Source organism: Lipotes vexillifer, unplaced genomic scaffold (assembly GCF_000442215.2).
Source record: "Lipotes vexillifer unplaced genomic scaffold, Lipotes_vexillifer_v1.1 scaffold422, whole genome shotgun sequence".
Taxonomy (NCBI): domain Eukaryota; kingdom Metazoa; phylum Chordata; class Mammalia; order Artiodactyla; family Lipotidae; genus Lipotes; species Lipotes vexillifer.
Genome location: NW_006779087.1, coordinates 148,711 through 172,906, shown reverse-complemented (window position 1 = coordinate 172,906; position 24,196 = coordinate 148,711). Strand labels below are relative to the sequence as shown.

The 24,196-nt window shown below is 39.4% G+C and overlaps 2 protein-coding genes across 5 annotated transcripts in view; both read left to right on the top strand.

Annotated features, from left to right (window-relative positions):
- The window catches only part of CCNT1 (cyclin T1), a 28,996-nt gene extending 18,847 nt beyond the window's left edge, over window positions 1-10,149 (top strand). The window contains exon 9 of the mRNA XM_007452233.1: window positions 8,688-10,149. Within this exon, the coding sequence (XP_007452295.1) occupies window positions 8,688-10,094 (1,407 nt within the window). The 3' untranslated portion in view covers window positions 10,095-10,149. The remainder of the gene's footprint in view (window positions 1-8,687) is intronic.
- A 9,653-nt stretch (window positions 10,150-19,802) lies between these two features.
- KANSL2 (KAT8 regulatory NSL complex subunit 2) overlaps window positions 19,803-24,196 on the top strand; it is a 19,218-nt gene continuing 14,824 nt past the window's right edge. For 2 of the 4 annotated variants that reach the window (XM_007452232.1, XM_007452230.1), the window contains exons 1-3: window positions 19,803-20,311; window positions 21,111-21,289; window positions 21,800-21,914. In XM_007452232.1, coding sequence (XP_007452294.1) covers window positions 20,061-20,311; window positions 21,111-21,289; window positions 21,800-21,914 — 545 coding nt within the window. In that variant the 5' untranslated portion in view covers window positions 19,803-20,060. The remainder of the gene's footprint in view (window positions 20,312-21,110; window positions 21,290-21,799; window positions 21,915-24,196) is intronic. The other 2 variants (XM_007452229.1, XM_007452231.1) reach the window with 2 other exon arrangements.

Below are 24,196 nucleotides of genomic sequence, written 5' to 3'. Positions count from 1 at the left end.
TTCTAGGCTTTCTATTCTGTTTCATTCATCTATATGTCTATATGTCAGTACCCCACTGTTTTGATTACTGTGGCTTTGTAGTAAGTTTTGGAATCAGGAAGTGTGAGTCTTTCTGTTTTGTTCTTCATTTTCAAGATTGTTTTGACTATTCAGGGTCCTCTGAGATTCCGTATGAATTCTAGGATTTTTTTTTTTTTTTTTAATTGATTTTGACTGCTCTGGGTCTTAGTTGCAGCACATGGGATCTTTGTTGTGGCATGTAGGCTTCTTAGTTGCAGCATGTGGACTCTTAGTTGTAGCATGCAGACTCTTAGTTGTGGCATGCATGCGGGATCTGGTTCCCTGACCAGGGATCAAACCCGGGCCCCCTGCATTGGGAGTGCGGAGTCTTAACCACTGGACCACCAGGGAAGTCCCCCACATTTTAACAGTATTAATGTTTGAATTAATGTTTGGATCCAGAACATAGGTGAGTTTCCAGTTATGTTTTACTTAATTTTTTTCAGCAGTGTTTTGCAGTTTTCATTGTACATGTCTTTTACTTCCTTAGTTAATTCCCAAGTATTTTATTCTTTTTGGTGCTGTTGTAAATAGAATTGTTTTCATAATTTCCTTTTTAGATTGTTTATTCATGTAGAGAAATGTAACTGAATTTTATTTGTTGACTTTGTATCCTGTTACTTTGCCCAATTCATTTATTAATTCTAATAAAATCAGAAAAAATAAATTCTTTTTGGTTGAGTCTTTAGAGTTATCTACATATAAGCTCATGTCATCTGCAAACAGAGATAATTTTACTTCTTCTTTTCCAATTTGATGCTGTTTCTTTTTCTTGCCTGATTGCTGTGGCTAGAACTTCCAGTACAGTGTTGAATGGAAGTGGTGAAAGTGAACATCTTTTCCTTATTCCTGATCTTAAAGAAAACTTTCAGTCTTTCACCATTGAATATGATGTTCACTGTGGGTTTTTTATATGTGACTTTTATTATGTTGAGGTAGTTTCCTCTTTATGTTCCTAGTTTGTTGAGTGTTTTTATCATGAAAGTGTGTTGAATTTTGTCAAATGCTTTCTCTGCACAAATTGAGATGATCATGTGATTTGTTTCCTTCATTCTGTTTGTGTGACATATTACATCAGTTGATTTCCATATGTTGAACCCTCCTTATATTCCAGGAATAAATTCCACTTGGTCATGCATGATATGTAATTTTTTAAAAATGCTGCCAAATTCATCTTGCTAGTATTTTGTTGATGATTTTTGCATCCGTGGTTATAAGGGATATTGGCCTGTAGTTTTCCTTTCTTGTAGTGTTTTCTTCTAGCTTTGGTATCAGGGTAATGCTTGCCTCATAGAATGAGTTGAGAAGTGTTCCCTCCTCTTCAAATTTTTGGAAAGTTTGAAATGGAGTGTCATTACTTTGTTAAATGATTGATAGGATTAACCAGTAAGTCTTTTTTTCCTTTGGGGATTTTTGATTACTGATTCAATTTTATTTATTTATTTTTTAAAATTTATTTATTTATTTTGGGCTGTGTTGGGTCTTCATTGCTGCACACAGGCTTTCTCTAGTTGCGGGGAGTGGGGGCTACTCTTTGTTGTGGTGGGCAGGCTTCTCATTGCAGTGGCTTCTCTTGTTGCGGAGCACGGGCTCTAGGCACGTGTGGACTCAGTAGTTGTGGCTCGCGGGTTCTAGAGTGCAGGCTCAGTAGTTGTGGCACATGGGCTTAGTTGCTCCGCAGCATGTGGGATCTTCCCAGACCAGGGCTCGAACCCGTGTCTCCTGCATTGGCAGGCGGATTCTTAACCACTGGGCCACCAGGGAAGTCCTGATTCAATTTTATTACTAGCTGTAAGTCTATTCAGATTTTCTGTTTCTTCATGATTTAGTCTTGATAGGTTTTGTGTTTCTAGGAATTTGTCCCTTTTGTCTGGGTTATTCAATTTGTTGATATACAGTTTGTTCTGTTAGAATGGTAGATGTCTCCACTTTTATTTCTGATTTTAGTAGTTTGAGTCTTCCCTCTTTTTCTTAGTCTGTCTAGCTAAAGATTTGTCAATTTTGTTGATGTTCTCAAGGAACCAATTTTTGTTTTGGTTTTTCTCTAGTTTATTTTATCTCTGCTCTAATCTTTATTATATCTTTCCTTCTGCTAGCTTTGTGTTTAGTTCTTTTTCTAGTTCCTTAAGTTATAAAGTTAGTTTGTTATTTTGAGATGTTTCTTGGCTGTTTTTTTTTTTTTTTTTTTTTTTTTTTTTGCCACACTGCACAGCTTGTGGGATTTTTAGTTCCCCGACCAGGGATTGAACCCAGGCCCCCCAGGCAGTGAGCGCACAGAGTCCTAACCACTGGACTGCTAGGGAATTCCCAGTTTCTTGTTTTTTTTTAAGTACTTTTTACTTTTTAAATTTTTATTTTTTTGGCCACTCTGTGGCATACTGTATCTTAGTTCCTCAACCAGGGACTGAACTCATAGCCCCTGCATTGGGAGTACAGAGTCTTAACCATTGGACCGCCAGGGAAGTCCCTGGTTTTTTTAATGTAGTGTTTAGAGCTATAAATTTCTCCCTTAGCACCACTTTTGCTGCATACCTTAAGTTTGATATGTTGTGTTTTGTTTTTCTTGGTCTCTAAGTATTTTCTGATTTCCCTTTTGATTTCTTTGATCCATTGGTTTAATTTCTACAATTTTGTGATTTTTTTTTTTCCCCGATTTTCTTTCTGATACTGATTTCTAACTTTATCTTGTTGTGGTCAGAAAAGATACATGGTGTGATATGTATCTTTTAAAATCTGTTGACTAAGTTTGCAGCCTAACATATGGTCTGTCCTGGATAATGTCCCATATGCACTTGAAGAATGTATGTGCTGCTGTTTTTGGGGAGAGTGTTCTGTGTATGTCTGTTAGATCTAGTTAGTTTATTTATTAAGTCCTACTTCCTTATCTTCTGCTTGATCTGTTATTGTGAGTGGGGTATTGAAGTCTAACGATTACTGTAAAGCTGTCTATTTCTCTTTAATTCTGTTAGGTTTTGGCCTCAGATATTTTGATGACCTGTCATTAGGTGTGTAAATGTTTATAATTGCTATGTCTAATTTCTGTAGCTAGCCTTTTAAAATATATAATGCTCTTTTTTGTCTCTTGAAATCTTTTTTGATTTCAAGTCTATTTTGTCTGCTATTAGATAGCCATGCATGCTCTCTTTTGGTTACTGTTTGCATTGTATACCTTTTTCCATCCTTTCACTTTCAGCCTGTTTGGGTCTTTGGATCTCAGCCTCTCGTAGATAGCACAGTTGGATCATATGTTTTTATCCATTCTACAAATCTCTGTCTTTTCCTTAAGAGTTTAATCCATTTACACTTAAAGTAATTACATATAAGGAGAGATTTACTTCTGTCACTTAATGCTATTTGTTTTTTATACAGGCATACCTTGTTTTATTGCACTTTGCAGATATTGCATTTTTTATATTGAAGGTTTGTGGCAGCCCTGCATCAAGCAAGTTTGTTGACACCATTTTCCTAACAGTATTTGCTTACTTCGTGTCTCTGTTACACATTGGTAATTATGGCAGTATGTTGAACTTTTTCATTATCATTATATCTGTTATGGTGATATGTGATCAGTAATCTTTAGTATTACTACTACGACTCACTGAAGGCTCAAATGATGCTTAGCATTTTTTAGCAATAAGGTATTTTAAATTAAGGTATGTCCGTTTTTTTTAGACATAATGCTATTGCACATTTAATAGACTGTAGTGTAAACACAATTTTTATATGCACTGGGAAACCAGCACATTTCTGTGGCTCACTTTATTGTGATATTTGCTTTATTGAGATGGTCTGGAACTGAACCCACAGTATCTCCAAGATATGCCTACTGTATGCCTTACGGCTTTTTTGTCCCTCATTTCCTGCATTATACTGTCTTTTGTGCTTAGTTGATTTTTCATAGTGAAAAATTTTAAATTCCTTTTTCATTCATTTTTTGTATTAACATACAAAATTTGTCTCCTTTACAGCTGCATCCTCATCCCTTTTGGTTGTTGATGTTACAAAATTAAATATTTATACATTGTGTGCCCCCGGAAAACTAATAATTCTTTTAGATGCATTAGGCTCTTATACTATATAAAAAATAAGATTTGGAATTATAAGACAAAGTTATAGTAATACTAGGTTTTACACTAATTTTTTTCCCCCTGAGAATGTATTAGTCTCCTAAATCATGTAGAAAGCAAAATGTGCAATTACAAACCATTGTTACAATACCAGCTTTTATAATTGCCCATGTATTTACTTTTATTGAGGTCTTTTTTTCTCCATATGGCTTGAAGTTACTGTCTTGGAGGACTCCCTTGAGCCTTTCTTGTATGGTTGGTCTAGTGGTCACGAATCCCCTCAGCTTTTTTTTTTTTTTTTTCGGTACACAGTCCTCTCACTGTTGTGGCCTCTCCCATTGCGGAGCACAGGCTCCAGACGCGCAGGCTCAGCGGCCATGGCTCACGGGCCCAGCCGCTCTGTGGCATGTGGGATCCTCCCGGACCGGGGCACGAACCCATGTCCCCTGCATTGGCAGGCAACTCTCAACCACTGCGGCACCAGGGAAGCCCCCCTCAGCTATTGTTTATCTGGAGATAATTAATTTCTCCTTCACTTTTTTGAAGGACATTCTTACTGGATATAGGATGCTTGGCCGACAGTATTTTCCTTTTAGTACTTGGGATGTATCAGCTCACTGTCTTGTGGCCTCCAAAGTTTCTGTTGAGAAATCTCATGATCTTATTGAGGATCCCTTGTATGTAACAGTTTGCTTCTTGCTGCCTTCAAAATTCTGTCTTTGGCTTTTGAAAGTTTGAGTATGATATGTCTTTTTTTTTTTTTAATACCATGATTTTAAGAATTGAGGTATAGTTGATGTACAATATTATATAAATTTCAGGTGTATAACAATGATTCACAATTTTTAAAGGTTATATTCCATTTATACTTATTATAAAATATTGGCTATATTCCCTGTGTTATACTATATATCCTTGTAGCTTATTTATTTTATACATAGTAGTTTGTACCTCTTAATCCCCTACCCTTATCTTGCCCCTTCCCCCTTCCCTCTCCCCGCTGGTAACCACTAGTTTGTTGTCTATATCTGTGAGTCTGTATCTATTTTGTTATATTCATTAATTTTATTTTTTAAATTCCACATATAAGTGGTAACATACAGTATTTTAGCCTAATACCCACCGAGTTCATCTATGTTGTTGCAAATGGCAAAATTTCCTTCTTTTTTATGACTGAGTTGTATTCCATCGTATATATACCACATCTTCTTTACCCATTCATCTGGTTTTTTTGTTTGTTTTTTTTTAATTGAAGTATAGTTGGGGAGTTACCTGGTGGTCTAGTGGTTAGGATTTGGCTCTTTCACTGCCATGGCCTGGATTCAATCCCTGGTTGGGGAACAGATCCTGCAAGATGTGTGGTGTGGCAAAAAAAGGAAGTGTAGTTGATTTACAATGTTGTGTTAATTTCTGCTGTATAGCAAAGTGGTTCATTTATACATATATATACATTCTTTTTCATATTCTTTTACATTATAGTTTATCAGAGGATATTGAATAGAGTTCCCTGTGCTATACAGTAGGACCTTGTTGTTTATCAATTCTATATATAATAGTTTGCATCTGCTAACCCCAGACTCCCACTCCATCCCTCCCTCATCCCCTTACCCCTTGGCAACCCTAAGTCTGTTCTTTATGTCTGTGAGTCTGTTTCTGTTTCGTAGATAAGTTCATTTGTGTCATATTTTAGATTCCACATATAAATGATATCATATGATATTTGTCTTTGTCTGACTTTAACTTCACTTAGTATGATAATCTCTAGGTCCATTCATGTTGCTGCAAATGACATTATTTTGTTCTTTTTAATGGCTGAGTAGTATTCCATTGTATATATGTACCACATCTTCTTATCCATTCATCTGTCAATGGACATTTAGGTTGTTTCCACGTTTTGGTTATTGTGAATAGTGCTGCTATGAACATTGGGGTGCATGTATCTTTTTGAACTATAGTTTTGTCCGTTTGTATACCCAGGAGTGGGATTGCTGGATGATGTGGCAAGTCTATTTTTAGCTTTTTGAGGAACCTCCATACTGTTTTCCATAGTGGCTGCACCATCTTACATTCCCACCAACAGTGTAGGAGGGTTCCGTTTTCTCCATACCCTTTCTAGCATTTGTTATTTGTAGACTTTTTAATGATGGCCATTCTGACTGGTATGAGGTGGTACCTCTTTGTAGTTTTATTTTCATTTCTCTGATAAGTAGTGATGTTGAGCATCTTTTCATGTGCCTGTTGGCCATCTGTATGTCTTCTTTGGAGAAATGTGTATTTAGGTCTTCTTCCCATGTTTGGATTGGGTTGTTTGTTTTTTTGTTGTTGAGTTGTGTGAGCTGTTTTTATATTTTGGAAATTAAGCCCTTATCAGTCACATCATTTGCAAATATTTTCTCCTAGTCTGTAGGTTATCTTTTCATTTTGTTTACTGTTTCCTTTACTATGCAAAAGCTTGTATTTGATTAGGTCCATTTGTTTATTTTTGCTTTTATTTCTATTGCCTTGGGAGACTGACCTAAGAAAACCTTGGTACATTTATGTCAGAGGATGTTTTGGTTATGTTCTCGTCTAGGAGTTTTATGGTGTCATGTCTTATGTTTAAGTCTTTAAGTCATTTTGAGTTTATTTTTGTGTATGGTGTGAGGGTGTGTTCTAACTTCATTGAATTACATGTGGCTATCCAACTTTCCCAACACCACTTGTTGAAGAGACTGTATATTCTTGCCTCCTTTGTCAAAGATTAATTGACTGTAGGCATGTGTGTTTATTTATGGGCTCTCTGTTCTGTTCCATTGATCCAGATGTCTGATTTTGTGCCAGTACCACACTGATTACTGATAGCTTTGTAGTACTCTCTGAAGTCTGGAAGGGTTAAGTATGATATGTCTTGATGTGAGTCTCTTTGAGTTCATCATGGAGTTCACTGAGCTTCTTGGATATCTATGTTCATGTTTTTTCATCAGATTTGGAGAGTTCTGAGCTGCTGTATCTTCACATATTCTCTGCCTCTTTCTCTTTCTTTTCATTTTCTGGAATTCCCACAGTGCATACATTGGTCTATTTGATGGTGTCCCATAGGTCCCTTAGGCTCTGTTCACTTGCTTCAGTCTTTTTTCTTTCTGTTCCTCAGACTTGATAATTTCCATTGTCCTGTTTTCAAGTTTGCTGATTCTTCTGCCTGTTCAGATCTGCCTTTGAATCCCTCCAGTGCATTTTTCATTTCAGTTATTGTACTTTTCAGCTCCAGGATCTCTCTGGTTTCTTTTAAGGTTTTTAATCTCTTTTTTGATACTTTCATTTTGTTCACATGTTGTTTTCTTGACTTTTTGACATCTTCATTTCCTTGAGTATCTTTAAGGCAGTTAATGTCTTTGCCTAGTAGATCTGCCATTGGGTCTTTTTCAGGGACAGTTTCTGTTTTTTTTTTTCCTTTGAATGGGCTATACTTTTGTGTTTCTTTATGTGCCTTGTGATTTTTTTGTTGAAGACTGGACATTTGAATCTAATAACATGGTAACTCTGGAAATAAGATTCTCTCCCTTTCCTGGGGTTTGCTGGGATTTTTTTTTTTTTTTTTTGTATGTTTGGGGTGGGGGCTTGATTTTGAAGGATATTTCTGTGCTGAGGATCAGCTTGATGTATAAAATTAATGTCTTCTCAGTCCTTATCTGAGCCTTTTCCTGGACGTTTCTGTAGGGACAGTGTTTTTTTTTAAATGTTCTACTCTAATATCTGGCTCCCAAAGGGAGAAAAAGCAAAAAATGAAGTGGGGGAGGAAGGGGGCTGGCCCTTTATATCCAGGGAAGTCACTTCAGCCAGAGGGGGAGGGGATTGCAACAATGGAGGGAGGTGCAACAACAATGGCTGCCTTTCTCTTTGTACCTCTGTGATTGAAAGCAGCAGTCAGCGATCAGACCACAGATCTCCAATATTTGGAAAATAGAGCTCTTTTTGCCTAACCAGGGTTCCCCAAGCTGTGTGCAAGCCACTCCAGGAACAGCTGCACAGCTGACTGGGGCTGAGAGCTGAAATTGAGGGAAATTAACTTCAGTTTATTGTCCAGGGCTTACCCTGGCAGCTGCAAGCCTTCAACAGACTGCAAAGTTCCAAAATAGTTATGTCAGACAGATTCTGCCTTTGCAATTGTTGTCTAGGTGGGACAGATTCCTGGTGCTTCCTACTCTGCTGTCTTCACAGAATCTTCCTCCTTTTTTAAGGCTAAATGGTATTTCATTGTATATATAGACCACATTTTTTTTAATACATTCATTTATTGATGGACACTTGGGTTGCTTTCATACCTTAGGTATTGTGAAAAGTGCTGCAACGAACATGGGAGTTCAGATACCTCTTTGAGATCTTGTGATGCTTGATTGAAGGTTTAAAAAAATTGTATCTCTCCTGATGGTAATAATTATCAGTCTCATGTTAGAGTAACCTCCTGGTTATGGGCTATCCCAAACTCCCAATGTCACAGCAAACTCAGTCTACTCATTTCAGTGTTTTTTTTCCATTTGATAAATTACCTGAAGTGAAAAGATGCTATTTGCTTCATTCTAGGCATGCCAGGCTGCCAAGAAAACAAAAACAGATGACCGAGGAGCAGATGAAAACACTTCGGAGCAGACAATCCTTAATATGATTTCCCAGAGCTCTTCAGATACAACTATTGCAGGTTTAATGAGTATGTCAGCTTCTTCTACCACAAGTGCAGTGCCTTCCCTTCCAGCCACTGAAGAGTCAACCAGTAACTTAAGCAATGTGGAGATGTTGCCAAGTGAGCGTTGGCTGTCCTCCCACCCTCCTTTTAAGGTAGAACCTGCTCAGGGTCATCGGACTAGTGAGAATTTAGCACTTATAGGAGTTGATCATTCCTTGCAACAGGATGGTTCAAATGCATTTGTTTCCCAGAAGCAGAATAGTAAGAGTGTGCCATCAGCTAAAGTATCACTGAAAGAATACCGTGCAAAGCATGCGGAAGAGTTGGCTGCCCAGAAGAGGCAACTGGAGAACATGGAGGCCAATGTGAAGTCACAGTATGCCTTTGCTGCCCAGAATCTTCTGGCTCACCATGATAGCCATTCTTCCATCCTTCTGAAAATGCCCATAGAGGGCTCAGAAAACCCTGAGCGGCCTTTTCTGGAAAAGACTGACAAAACAGCTCTAAAAATGAGAATCCCAGTGACAAGTGGAGATAAAGCTGCCACTTCAAAACCAGAGGAGATAAAAATGCGCATCAAAGTTCACACTGCAGCTGACAAGCACAGTTCTGTAGATGACAGTGTCACAAAGAGCCGTGAGCACAAAGAAAAGCACAAGACTCACCCATCTAATCATCATCATCATCATAATCACCACTCACACAAACACTCTCACTCACAGCTTCCAGCTAGTACTGGGAACAAACGTCCAGGTGATCCAAAACATAGTAGCCAGACAAGCACCTTAGTACACAAACCCTATAACTTGTCTAGCTCTTTCTCCTCTTCCAGTTCTTCTCGTAAAAGGCCCTTCCCTGAAGAGACTGGAGGGGCAGTGTTTGATCATTCAGCTAAGACTGCCAAGAATACTAAATCCTCTTCCATAAATTTCTCCTTCCCTCCTCTTCCTACAATGGCCCAGTTGCCTGGGCATAGCTCAGACACAAGTGGCCTTACTTTTTCACAGCCCAGCTGTAAAACTCGAGTTCCTCACATGAGATTGGATAAAGGCTCCACTGGGGCCAATGGTCACAATGCAACCCAGACCATAGACTATCAAGATACTGTGAATATGCTTCACTCCCTTCTCAATGCCCAAGGTGTTCAGCCCACTCAGCCACCTGCGTTTGAATATGTTCATTCTTATGGAGAATATCTGAATCCACGGGCTGGTGGAATGTCCTCCAGACCTGGCAATACAGACAAACCCCGGCTACCACCTCTACCATCAGAACCTCCTCCACCACTTCCACCCCTTCCCAAGTAAAAAAGAAAAAGACGAGGAGAAAAAAACTTTAAAAACACATCTTTTTTTTTTTTTTAAAACTACTGATTCTGGACTAAGAAAATTACTTCCCTTATGAAACATGTCACCCTTGTTGGACTAGAAATAAATTTATATTGAGACATGGGAAGGTGGTAGAGGGCCTTGGTTATTATATCGCCTGCCTCAGAAATTTAACTATTTTATTATAGTTTTTACTGAGAGGTGAGAATGTGTTAAAGCTGTGAAGGATTCAGAATACTTTCTCTGTTCTTGGCCTCTCCACCTCCTAATTAGGTCGATTAGAGTTGATATCTTCCCTCTTCTTGCCAGGACTGAAGTATGGAGGGTTTGTTTTATCAAACAGTTGTGGATCCTTTTGGTGTCTAATATATCAGAAGAGAGGAAGTATTTAAATGTCAAGATCTTTTAAGAGACTTTAAAAAAATAATTTAAAGAAAGTAAGTTATCTGTTTAGTTTTTTTATATAATTGGGGAAGGGATAGGGATTTTGCTGTGTGTATGAGATACACGGCAGTGAGTCCTGGGGGTTGGGATTGGAGGGTGGGGGGTGTGTGTGTAGTGGGGATGGGAGGATAGGATTTTGGCCGTGAGTTCTGAGATCGGCTCTGGCCACTTGACGTGTTTCGACCTTTAAGTGTATGTAAGTGTGGGTATGTGTGTTTTTAGTGTGCGTGTTTAAAAATCATGTTTTATCTTCCCTTCCCTGTACTTCACCATTTTTACTTCCTAACAGTCTACTAGAGAGAACACGGTGTGGCCTTTAAAACATAAAGGAAGGAAGAGGCCTGTATTTGACATGTCTCTTTCTTTATGTTGTAATTGAGGGTAGCCTTCTAAATTCTAGTTTGGGCAGGTGCAGCCAATGGTCTGACTCTGGACTCCATTATAAAAACTTCCTTTTTACCCCCTTTTTCCTTTTGATACAGAACAAAGGTGGGGTTGAGGAAGAAGGCTGGAGAGCTAGGCTGGCTTCTGCGCTACGCAGTTGGGTGTGCTTTTTTTCACATTGGGCTTTGGGAAAGTGTTCAAGTAAGAGCAGTCTCAGGGTCTCTGAAGGGAAGGGGGATGTGCTATCCTTCCTGTGAAAGCCCAGACCATATGTGAGAATAGATCTGGGAGAAGCTATGGAGCTAAAGGATACTGAAAACAATGAAAACTGTGATTGGGAATTTTTAGGACATTGTATTTTAAATTATATTATGAATGTAAGACTTGATTTTTATCTGTATATCTGAAGGGAGGCAGCTGCATCCTCAGTTTTTGCAGCCTATATGACTTCAGAGATTGGAGCTTATGAATTTAACAGTGCTGGTGCCATGAGGGTGAGCAAGCCTAGCCTTCAGATACTGTTAATGTTTAGATTGTGCATCTTTGGTGGTTTTAGCTTCTAGGTAGAAGTTCTTCTGTAGATTTCTAAGATTTCTAAGAGTCCTTTAGAAAAATGGATCAGGAGTCCTGTTCTAATGGGTGCTTAATTATCCCATATTTTAGGAGTGAACATTTTTGTTGAGGAAAGAAATCTTTCAAGGAGCCAGAAAGAATTCTAAGCCAAGTTGTCCAGCTGAAAATGCCACCTAGCCACAGATTATTTAATGTGATATTTTTTCAGTCTTCATGGTGTTTTTTCAGTCTTCATGGTGTGATATTTTTTCAGTCTTCATGGTGTTTTTTGCCATGGAAAAGGTGATGGAATTTGAATTTGTCGTCCTGATTTTTTTTTTTTTTTTTTTTTTTTTGCTGTACGCAGGCCTCTCACTGTTGTGGCCTCTCCTGTTGCAGAGCACAGGCTCCGGACGCGCAGGCCCAGCGGCCATGGCCCACGGGCCCAGCCGCTCCGCGGCATGCAGGATCCTCCCGGACCAGGGCACGAACCCGTATCCCCTGCATCGGCAGGCGGACTCCCAACCACTGCGCCACCAGGGAAGCCCTGTCGTCCTGATTTTAATGCAGCTTCTTTCACACCAAATATTCTTTGTGGATAAATTGAATTTTTTCATTGGAAGTCATAGGGAGATAGGAGTTGTACATGTGCTGCTGCTTGCCAGGAACAGGTTGGGGAGAAAACGGAGACAGTTGGAATTGATGATGCACTGGCCTAATATAGGAGGGAATGCGTTCAGTAAGCCTTAACTGAAGGTGAATTAGTGTCCTGCACTTCTGCATATTTGAACTGTCTGGAGTGCCTGCCATTGCTGTGTAAAGTGAGCTCTGTGCTGATTGATACACCAGTAATACTTTTGACTTGGAATGTCACTTTACTTTTATTGATGACATTTTCCTCTTTCTCCTTGATATTTTCTGTGTTGTGCTAGGTAATTGGTAGATGCGTGGTGTGTTTACTAAATTTAGGCTGTTTGTTTAGATTTTGTTTGGCGGAGTCAGCTTTCCTTTCTGACCTTCCCAAAAGGTTATTTAGTTTGCATCTGTATCTTGTGGAATTGATGATCACTGATTTATGAAATTGTCTTTTACAGCTTTCAGTTTTTCTCATCAAATGTCACATATTTTCTAATCACATTCACTCTTTCACCACAGAGATACATATCCACTTGGCCTCAGCAGTTCTCCATGGCAGTCTGTAGTTCCTTAGAACTTTGTCAGGAGTCACCTTGAAAAAAGTGCTTACTAGAGCCTAAGAGCTGCTTTACAAAAGCTGCATAGTCTGGCCTTTGCACTAGTAGATCATTGCTGATATAGGTCAATTTAGAGACTTTTTTATATTAGTGCCTCCTGATACTGTTTTAAGATACCTACAGTGTCCGCTTTTATATCTATGCATATGTCATGAAACTTCTTATGGGCTCTGCATGAAGCTGCTTACTGCATTGTCTTTGGGTTAGCAGATGTGCCTGTCAGCTAGCATGCATGTTGTCCAAATTCCATAAGCTTAGGCTTCAGAAGATTGTGTGGTTTCTAAATGCTGTGTCTTCTCTTACCCTCACCACTTCAAAGGGTGAGAAACAGGATTTATACATCCAAAGTTAGTCTAGTAAACATGGCTTTTTTCCCCCCTCCTTTTAACCTTATCAAGGGTAAGTGGTGGTAAGCAGGCCTGGAGCCTCAAGTTCTGTAAATTTCATTCCTAAAACTTTGCTTGAATCTCATGTTGGCAAAAACAAATACCTGTGAATTGTCCTTAGGGCTTTTAATCAGATACCTGTGTTGCTGTTAGCTGAACTCTAGTGAAGCATTAATCTAAAGCTACATTGGTCTTCTGAAGTGTCAGTTATGCTTTTTGAGTTTAGAAAATACGTAGGAATTAGTCTAGTCTTTTCACTTGAATCAATGTGTTTCCATATCTGAGACCCTCAGCTTCCTCTTTTTTTTTTTTTTAAAATGATTTTAGTGTTTTGATTTAATGTATCCTTTTACATAGTTCTGTATTATTGGCTTCACCAACATTGATAGAAAAAATTTAAATTTCCAGTTGGAAACAGCAATGGATTAGGATATAGAAATAAAATCATGGTAACATCAGTGCTGGATTTACTTAAGCCTCTGCTACTTAATTCCCCATGTTGAAAATCCATACCCCTTATGCCTTGTTTCTGGACAAAGGCAATTAGAGGAGTCTTATCCCAGTATGGTTGGATTTTAAACATATCTGTGTTTCCTGCAGAAACACAGGACTGTGGGAACTTGGGAACCGATTAAATTTTAAAAGGATTAGTCCTTTGTTGTTGATCTATTTTGATACTAATGCCAGGAAAAGGGATTCTAGGACATCTTGAAGTTGGAATACAAATATTATTCTCTTGGGTTTGGGAGAATTTAAGCAGTCTATGCAACCCTTCACATGGTGAGAAATAAGCCCTCTGCAGTCCCACGAAACTTTCAATGACTTTGATGCCTCCCCAAATTTCTTGTGTTGCTGCTTGTTAACACCCAGCTTTTAACTGAGTGTTTGTTCCTGGTGGTTTAAAAAATGTTCATGTTTTACCACACTGTCAAGTTTTATCTTTTTATCCCTCTGTGGGATAAAAAGCATGGTACTATAATCCTGCTAGTTAGAGTGGTCTGGAGTGAGAGTTATTTAAGTGGGAGACCGTTCCATTTTAATGTTTCTAAAGTTTTTAGCATGAACTTGGCATTGGAAAAGGGAGGGCAAAAAAGGAACGTTTACTAAAAAGTGGTGTCTACTCTTCCCCTTTATGAGTGTGTATTCATGGTGAATGAAAAGAAGAGAAAGACTTGAGAGCATGCTAATTGAAGCCAGAGCAAGTATGTCTTCATCAGGTTATCAGGAACTCTTCAGTTGAAAGCTGAGGCCTTAACTGATTAGTGGTTGATCACATTGGAATTGGTTATAAGATGGAAGTGTTGGCTGGGTTAAGCACCCAAAGAAAAGAATGCAGCCCACTGAGTGTTAACTTAGGTTTCTGGATTTGAAACTGACCTCTCCACCCTACTCCACACACCTAAAACTGTTTTCTTATCAGACCAAAGAGCAAAGAAGGAAAAAAAAAGTAAAACACTTTTCCGATCTATGTCACTCAGGTACAATTTTGTGGTGATATTTTTTGTCTGTTTTCTTTGTATTGCTCTTAAGAGCCCTTTCTCAGCATATTATTCTGTTCTTGCCTCTGTCCTCCTTGGGGCACCTCAGTTCTGGATGCTACCCCTGGGATCTCTACTGCTGTTATGTGAATGGTAAGATATAAGTGACCATTATAGTAAGGGCTCTTTGTAAAACATTAAAAAAATTTTTTAAAAATTTAAAAAATGATGTTGTATACATTTTATAGTCTGGCTATCAGTTTGATATCTTGCTGTCAAGTATGTTTCTCAATCTGTATTTATCCATCCCATCAATAAATGTTAATGATAAAACAATCATCTGATTATTGTTTATGTGTACTGAGTCTTCAAGTTAGTCTTTAACTGTCATTTGACTGATATGATAACAGTTTTGTTTTAGTTTTGGTAATGTAGTATATGTACTTTCTTACTGCACAAGATCCTATGGGAATTGAGTTCATTGGAAATAGCTAACTAAGATTTGATCATTACAGTGAACCTGATGGTATATAAAGTATGACGTGGCAGAGGGGGAAAACCCCTCATTCTGTATTGTCGCATGGATACCTGGAAGGGTGACTGGTACACAGAAAAATATATAGCTCTAACAGATGATAGCAACATGTACTGCTTATCTAGCAAGCACTATCAATGATTCATAATTGTATATTTGGTTCTTTGAAAACTGAAATGTTGGTATAGACAGCAGTGCTTTTGGAAGAAAAAATTAATAGCCTTCTTGGTGGTGCCTGGAAAGGCTGATAGGGAATACTCACCCTTTTCTTGGGACATAATAAAACCACACACACAAGGTAAATCTTGCAAATTACCCATTTAAATGGAAAGAATTTTTATGCTATGATGCTCAAATTATATTAAAAAAAGTTAGGAGTAGCTATAGTTTAAAAACTCTAAAAGGAACAAAATATAAATTTAACAGAATGTTCAACACTTCTGAAAAAAAAAAATCACTTGAGTCTTGAGTTCTGTTCATTCCGTCCTTCCATTTTCTGAAATAAGACAACTTAAGATTTTTGTTTGCTGTGCCTCTCCTGAAACTTTTGTGGAAGCTGCTGATCCTTTAGGAATCTTGGTCTGGTTTGAACGGAAGAATAGAGAAGTAGTAAATGAACGATGTGAGAATGGATGATACTATAAATTTATTATAAAGTCATATAAATAGTGATTTGCTTTTGTTAAAAGAGATATCAACTGTGTCATCCTTGGCAATAGATGAGGTATAAATCAATGTAAACTTCCAAACAGCTGGATCCCCAATTACAGAGGTTTGTTAAACTAACTGGGATAGAGCTAGGTTTCATCTTATGATCAGTGCCTAAATCATCCTGGTCTCTCTGACACTTTTGAGAGCCAATAAGATTGGCTTGATCTCTATCATTCAACTTTCTGTAGAAAGTTTGAAGCCCTTTCTATGACTTCTGTGGATTCCCTTAGAGGCTTGTATTTATTGTATTCTCTAGCTCTGGCACCTACTTCTCCTGAATTGATTTGGGGGGCCTGCTTCTGTTGAATTGATTTGATTTGTGGATTGTCACATGTCTTACTTGTGCTACCTTTTTTGCATTGTGGAATCTTAACCCCTTTTCTTAATTTCACATAACACTCAAAACCAACAGGTAATCAAAAAATCACAGTGATGAAAACAAGTTAAAATTGATCCATCTTTTCTGAAAAGTAGTTTCAGGCATTTCCCTGCTTTTCATTTATTCCTTCATTAGAAATTAGTATCTACCAAGTACTATATACTGTTTACAGATGATAATATGGCAGTAAACAAAGCAAGCATCTTGCCCTCATAGAACTTATATTCTAGTTGTAGCGGAGACAAGTAAAACATAATATGTTAGATGATAAGTACTTTGGAGAATGTAAAGCAGGGAAGGAGGGACAGGGATTTTGTGTGTGCATGTAGGTAAGTAGGATTGTTGAAATTGGAAATAAGATGGCTAGGGAGGAAGGCCTTACGAAATCACAGTTCAGCAAAGACCTGAAAGGTGGGAGAGCAAGCCACGGGAATATTTGTGGGTAAGATCATTCCAGGAAACAAATGCAAAGGTTCTGAGGTGAGAAGATACCGGCACGTTTGAGAAAGAGCAAGGAGGCCAGTGTAGCTAGTATAGAATTGAGTGAGGAGGAGAGAGTAAGTAGTAGGATAATGTGGTTAGAGAAGCAGCAAAAGGCCAGATACAGTAGGGCTTTGTAAGCCATTAGAAAGACAGTGTAATGGAGCACCATTGACAAGTGTTGAGTAGAGAAGTAACATGATCTAGCTTGGGGTTTTAAAGTGATCATTTGGCGGGGAATTCCCTGGCAGTCCAGTGGTTAGGACTTGGCGCTTTCACTGCCAAGGCCCGGGTTCAATCCCAGGTCAGGAAACTAAGATCCTGCACCATTGCAAGCAGCGAGGCATGGCCAAAAAAAAAATGTTCATTTGGCTTCTGTGTTGAAAAATGGGCTATATAGAGTCAAGGGTAAGGAGACTCTCACAATAATTAAGGGAACAGATGAGAGTGGCTTGGACCAGGTTGGAAGTGCTGAAGGTAATGAGAAGTTACATATCTTGAAGTTGGAGCCAGTAGGATCTGCTATAAGGTTGGAAGAAAAGTCGAGGATGACTCCCAGTGTTTGGCCCAAGAAACTGGAAGGAAAATAGATGAGGATGACTATAGAAAGTGCAGGATTTTGGCATTTATTTATCTCTCTCTCTCTCTCTCTCTCTCTCTCACACACACAAACACACTTTTTCTCTGGGATTAGCCCCCAAAAGTCCGAATTAAAAATTCTCTTTCCTTTAAGAATTCATCTTTCCTAACCGCTGTTTACGAACAGCCTCAGGTCTACTTTAACCTATTCAGTAGCTAGCAAAGTGTTCATTGGATTAAAAACAGCCATCTACTTTGTTAAAAAGCACAAAGAATTTGCCAATATCTTGACCATTTAATATCTCTCCCCCACTTAGAAGGAAGTGGATTTTTTTGTTTGTTTGTTTGGCTGCTTTGGGCCTTCGTTGTGCACAGGCTTTCTCTAGTTGCGGCGAGCGGGGGCTACTCTTCGTTGTAGTGTGAGGGCTTCTCATTGCAGTGGCTTCTCTTGTTGTGGAGCATGGGCTCTAGGCGCGTGGGCTTCAGTAGTTGTGGCTCGTGGGCTCTAGAGCGCAGGCCCAGTAGTTGTGGCGCCTGGGCTTAGTCGCTCCACGGCACATGGGATCAAACTTGTGTCCCCTGCGTTGGCAGGCGGATTCTTAACCACTGCGCCACTAGGGAAGTCCGGAAGTGGTTCTAAATAGCATTTTTTGGTCTGTTTTGGGCTTAGCAGAAAGATTTTTTTTCCCCCCAAGACCTTCAGTAGATGCTCTAATTAAAGCCTTTGTTGCATCTCTATCTAGTCCCTAATGCCTCTTTACATTGTTCCCTATAGTAGCTTTAATATTCCTTTTTGATATCACTGCATTTGGTTGAAAATTCCCATATTTTCTGTAATGTGGCTTCCTCTCCTAGTTTTGAGTTATCGAGTGTTTATAACAAATGTCTTTGTACCTCTTCTGAGGGTTGGAGTGTTTGCTTATGTATATAACTCATAGCTGCTATTTAATGGCTGTATTGCATCCACAATCCCAAACTACTCTAGAATGTTTACTCTGAAAGAGCAGGTTTATTGTTCTTGTTCTCCCTGTATCCCCAGTGCCTGGCATTTAGGTGCTCAATAAATGAATGAATCTCCTGAAAGGGCCTTCTAGGACTGCCCTAATCTCTGGGAAACGGCAGGTATAAGCTCTCCTTTACCCATTTCGGTTTTAATCACTTCTTATGCCTAAACTGCTGTTCTCCAGCTTTGTAGATTCTCTACGCTCACCACTGAACCACGCTCACCTGCTCATTTGTAATGGAGAAATAGCTTACTTAAATGAAACAGACAGCAGGTGAGAGCTTGGGAAGGATGGGATGCAAAAAAGATCCAGAAGGGTTATGGGGAGAAAATGTTGGTTCATGTCTACCAGAGGCGTGGTGGAGATGAAAGAAGGGAGAGATGCTTTTAACTAAAGATGCTTAGAGGATGATAAAATTGGGATTGTGTCTGCCATTTCTATATACCTGCATTATTTAGCATGGAATTGTAGAGAATTTTAGAGAATCAAGGCCTCAGCGAGAACTCATATTTCCTAATTCTCAATCCAATGCTCTTCACTATATGAGAGGGAATAAAAGGGATAAAAAATGAGGGCTGGGTTCAAATTCGCCTTCTTCCCCTAATTACTAGATATGGGCTCATTCTGTTCCTCCATTATCTGTAAAATGGAGATTATAGCTTCTTCCTCTTAGGATTGTTCTGAAAATTAAATGTTTATATATGTAATTTCCCAGACTTAATAAACACTCAAAAAATGTTTCCATCAGTGAACTGTTCACAAAACTAAAGTCTTTTCCTGTAAACACTGGGAGTCAAATGTACAGTGATCCTTTGGCCTCTATATGTCGTTTTTGTACCTACTGTTTAGGGGTGGTGAGGTAGCCGCGGCCTAGGACCACAGACAGAGAGGCCAAATGCGGCCTGAACACCAGCGATGATGGCAGATGGAAAGTCATCCGTTTTCAGCGAGCGCGTTCCACAGCCCGCGCTCCCTCCGCCTCACTCTCTCTGGAGCTGAGTTACTGACAGACAGCTCTTCTAGCCACCCAGCCGCGCCTTTTCTCAGCGCCCCGCCCTCCCAGTCTTGATAGGTAGCCAATGGTGACACAGAGTTGTAGGCGCAGTAGCCAATCAGCGGTTGGGAGCCCGGAAAGGACTGGTTAGAAGCGACTGGTGCTGCCAGACCGTAAGCAGCGCGGTGCGGCTGCAAAGGTAAGATGGCGGCGGCGCTTGCTCTTCGCCTTTGCAGTTAAGCTGCTGCTTGCCCCGTCTGTCCGTTCCGAGCTGCTACTCTGCCTCAAGTCAGCGTCAGAGTCAGTCTCCTCTAGGCTCCCAGAACCCAGATTCTCCGGTGTCCGGAGCTTTAGGACAAAATGGCGCTTGCACGGGCCGACGAGGATGGGCAGGGCCCAGCCGTGAGCTCTGAGGCGGGCCGGGACAAAGGCGGCGTGCGCGGAGGCGGGGGTGGCGGGTGGCCCTGCGGGTTTGCCGCGCCGCGTGGGGCCGGCGCTGGCACTTCGCCCTCGTGCCGCGGCCGTGCGAGCCCTTGAGATGCTTTCAGCCTGGCGGTGGTCGGGGTGGGGGGCGGCCTTGGACTGGGAAATTGAGGTGAGGCAAATTCACTAACGCCTGGGGGGACCTGGGCGGAGGGGAGTTAAGGAGCGTGACTTCCGCTTGTCTTTTAGAAGCCATGCGCAGTCTGCCCAGATATCGTGGAGCAGGAATTTTCGGGAAGGGTAAGGGCTTTTTGATCTTTTGTGTGACCCTGCAGGTTTTGGTATGAACAGGATTCGGATCCACGTCTTGCCGACCAGTCGGGGGAGGATCACCCCAGTGCCCAGGTCTCAGGAGCCCCTATCTTGTTCGTTTACTCATCGCCCATGCTCGCAACCTCGTCTGGAGGGGCAGGAGTTTTGCATTAAGCATATACTTGAAGACAAGAATGCCCCTTTCAAGCAGTGTAGTTATATATCTACGAAGAATGGAAAAAGATGTCCCAGTGCTGCCCCAAAGCCTGAGAAGAAAGATGGGTATATATGTATAGATATCTGTCGTTTGTACTTTCAGTTTTTAAGTGAGAGGAGGATGTGGCATGATGTGGGTTGGAAATAGCTGCCTAGTTTTTTATGTCACGTGCTTGTAAAATTGAGGTTATGGGTATATCCTTCGAAAATTTTAAAAAATGGTGAAAACTGTAAGGAGACAACTCCCAGTTGGGTCACTTTGTTATCTCTTTGGATCTTTTCCCTTATCTGTAAAATAAGGATTATTCTTAACCCTAGGTTCCACGACTCTTTTGGCTGTCCTTGAACCTTAGGTAATAATGCAAAATTGTATTAATATATATGTATTTTTCTGGGAAAAACTTCATAGCTTTCATCATTTAAGCAAAAGTATCTATGCAGAAACATAACTTGGCTAGATAATTCTGTATATATCATTTGGTTTTAAAACTGTGTCCTACATCTTATTACCTACAGTGGATTGATACTGAAGTAAAATGTTGTCTTCCAGAACCAGTTTTGAAAGGTGAAAGTGAATCTCTTTGATTTGTTGTGAAATGATGTCAGCAATTTTAGAGATGGAATGTTTTGTTTGATGGATAGAGCACTACTAGGTTATGCTACCTGCATTTCCCATTAGTAATACCAAATGAGTTGACCTTGGGCCAGTTAAATTATTTATCTTTACTGGCATCTTTAATTTATAAATGAAGATAATAGTCATTTTAATTTTCTGAAAATGATCTAAAGATTAGTGTCTGTGAAAATAATTGAACTCTTTTAAGAGAGAACCAGAGTATCAAATGTTAATATTTTGTCTCCTTAGGGTGTCTTTCTGTGCTGAACATGCCCGTAGGAATGCCCTTGCACTTCATGCTCAAATGAAGAAGACCAATACAGGGCCTGTGGGTGAAACACTCTTATGCCAGCTGAGCTCATATGCCAAGACAGAGCTGGGTTCTCAGACTCCAGAAAGTAGCCGCAGTGAAGCCAGCCGAATTCTGGGTAAGGGTCTTCTCTCCCAGAATGAAAAAGGAGGAAAAAAGTTAACAAAGAACTTAATTTGGCTTAGCACAGTGCCTTGAACATATGTGGCACTTGATAGTACAATATTATTGTTAATTCGTAGGCAATTTGGTGAGAATTCAGGATTGCCATGTTGTTCACCATTCTTTTTGGTTTTAAGTAGTGGGTGCTTAGGTTTACTACCCTGAGTTTGACTCTTTCCTTCAATGCTGTTTTTATACTTACCATCTTTGCTAGGTAAGGTAATTTCAGGAAACAGAATAATTTTGAGTTGGCCTTTCTGTCCCTTTGAGGGCATGGTTAACTCATTTGTGTTATAAGTACTCATACTTGGGATGTATTTTCTTAAGCCAGTTTTGTTTGTCAGTGCCTCTGTACTAAGCTTTTTTAATTTTAAGATTTGGGTTGATGTGTTAAGTAATCTAGTTTTGTGTGGTGGAGTTACAGAGGTGGGAAGTCTTAATGGCTGCTCTCCCTTCCTTGCCTCAGATGAAGACAGCTGGAGTGATGGGGAGCAGGAACCCATTACTGTGGATCAGACATGGAGAGGTGACCCTGACAGTGAAGCTGATAGCATAGACAGTGATCAAGAAGATCCCCTAAAGTAAGTTGTAACTCCACATAGGGCTTTTAAATATTTTAGTAGTTAGTATGTGGAATGTAGTACTGCATGCTGTTTAGTAGATTAATAACCTAGGAGGGTTGAAGATAGCTATTTGTGAGCAGTAATAAATAGCTTCTGCATATTAAAGTGTCATTGTTCATCACCATCTTGCTTCAGGGTAGGATTTGATTCTTTTTTAAGAAGTCTTGTAATTTGGGAAAATTTTGGGACATCAGATTCTACACATGACAAAGTGTAGGGGAGAAAATAGATTTCTTGGACACAGGAGTGGGAGGTGGGTGGAGATCAGTTAGAGGAGAGAAAATTGATGTGAATTGGTTCTTGGCTTAAACCTCAGGAATAATAAAGTGATTATATTTGAATAACTACTTTTTTTTGCAAAGTTCTGTCTGATTAATTTATTTGTTTAAGAAAAATTAAAAGGTGTTCAGGAGCTTCCTTTGGTTTCATGCCTAAGAAAGAAACTGATTTAGAAACCCAGAAGTGAGTAATCAACCTAATTATATCTTAACTAAGGTTCTGCTCTTTACTTAACCCATGTTCGCTTTGGAGTTGTAGACATATTGCCACTCAGAAGTCTCATGTTTCTATGTCTCATGCTTTGGGTTTAGTTTTTGTTTTCTTTCTGATTTCTGTCTCATGACACTTCTCACTGACAGTTCAGGTGGAAGAACTCTGAATAGTGGGAGGGGTAATGAATTTCTAGACTTGACTGTGTTTGACAAATTCTTAGAATAGCATTTTCTTCATTCCTTGTATTCTAAAGTTTATAAGAGGTCATTTATGATTACATTTTCTGAGTAGAATAATTTCATTTATTTAAGTAATCTCGATGTAGTAAGCTATTCAGGAAGTACTTGTTTGGAGAGTCCATCTAAGTAGTTTGAGAAGGAATGTTTGTTTCTAGCAGGATTCTTTTACAGTAGAAGCTTTATACCAAGCAATATATATGTTGTGTTTTTTTTCCCCCCTCCTCCATTGTGCTTCTAGAAATGCCAAACTTGCTTCTTTGAGGAGGTGTACACACTGTAGGGTCACAGAGTGACTGTCTTTTGGTGTGGTAAACGCTCAGTTTTGAAGGTCCAGAAACTCGATTTTGTCAGTAGTAATCTAGAGTGGATCAGTCTCTAGCGGACACATTCATTCTAATCTGACTTAACATGAGATTGCTGTATAAACCGAAATACCAGTTAATTTTATGAGAGGTATAAATGTTAAGAGGGCTAGGTACTTGATGTTAGTTTCCTTTAAAAGAAACATTCAAAGGGGAAAATAAAGCCGCAGATGTGCTCAACTATTAGATAACTAAATATAAGGCTTTCCTTAATTCTCCCAGTGATAGTATTTAAAAAAAATTTTGATCAACTAAAATCCAGTTGTCCCTCATAATTTGAGGGGGATTGGTTCCAGGATCTGACCCGGGTACCAAAATGCAAGGATGCTTAAGTCCCATACTTGGTCCTCCATACCTGGAGATCCCCACCAGCGGGAGTAAATAGTACTATACGTATATGCATTTTTAGAGATATAAATAGAGTTGTTAATTGTCTGCTTACAATATTTAATTCATTAATGTGGTTACATATTATATTTAATATAAGTAATGAAATTCTTTTAAGAATTTTCATCTTTGATGGCTAATTTTTATTTATTTATTTATTTTTGGCTGCGTTGGGTCTTTGTTACTGCATGCGGGCTTTCTCTACTTGCGTCAAGTGGGGGTTACTTTCATTGTGGTATGTGGGCTTCTCAATTGCGGTGGCTTCTCTTGGTGTGGAGCCCGGGCTCTAGGCACACGGGTTTCAGTAGTTGTGGCTGGCGGGCTCTAGAGCACAGGCTCAGTAGTTGTAGCGCATGGGCTTAATTGCTCCGTGGCATGTGCGATCTTCCCAGACTAGGGATCGAACTCGTGTCCCCTGCACTGGCAGGTGGATTCTTAACCACGGTGCCACCAGGGAAGTCCCAGTGCCAATGTTTTTGTCATCATTTTTGAATCATTAACAGATTATAGCATATATCTTCACTTGCTTGTTTCAGAAAGGGTTCTTCTTGAATTGTTTATGATGATGTCATTAGAGATTTTATCCTAACTAGAATTATTATTGGCATATTTTTTCCCCATTGTAGGTACATATATGTGATTTCTCTCAAAATAATCATTGACTTAATTGCTTTGTAAAAAGTAATCTTTAAAAGCTTGTTTCCAGGAACATCCAACACTGGTGAAGTTTTAGCTTAAGAGTAATTGTTAAATCTTTCCC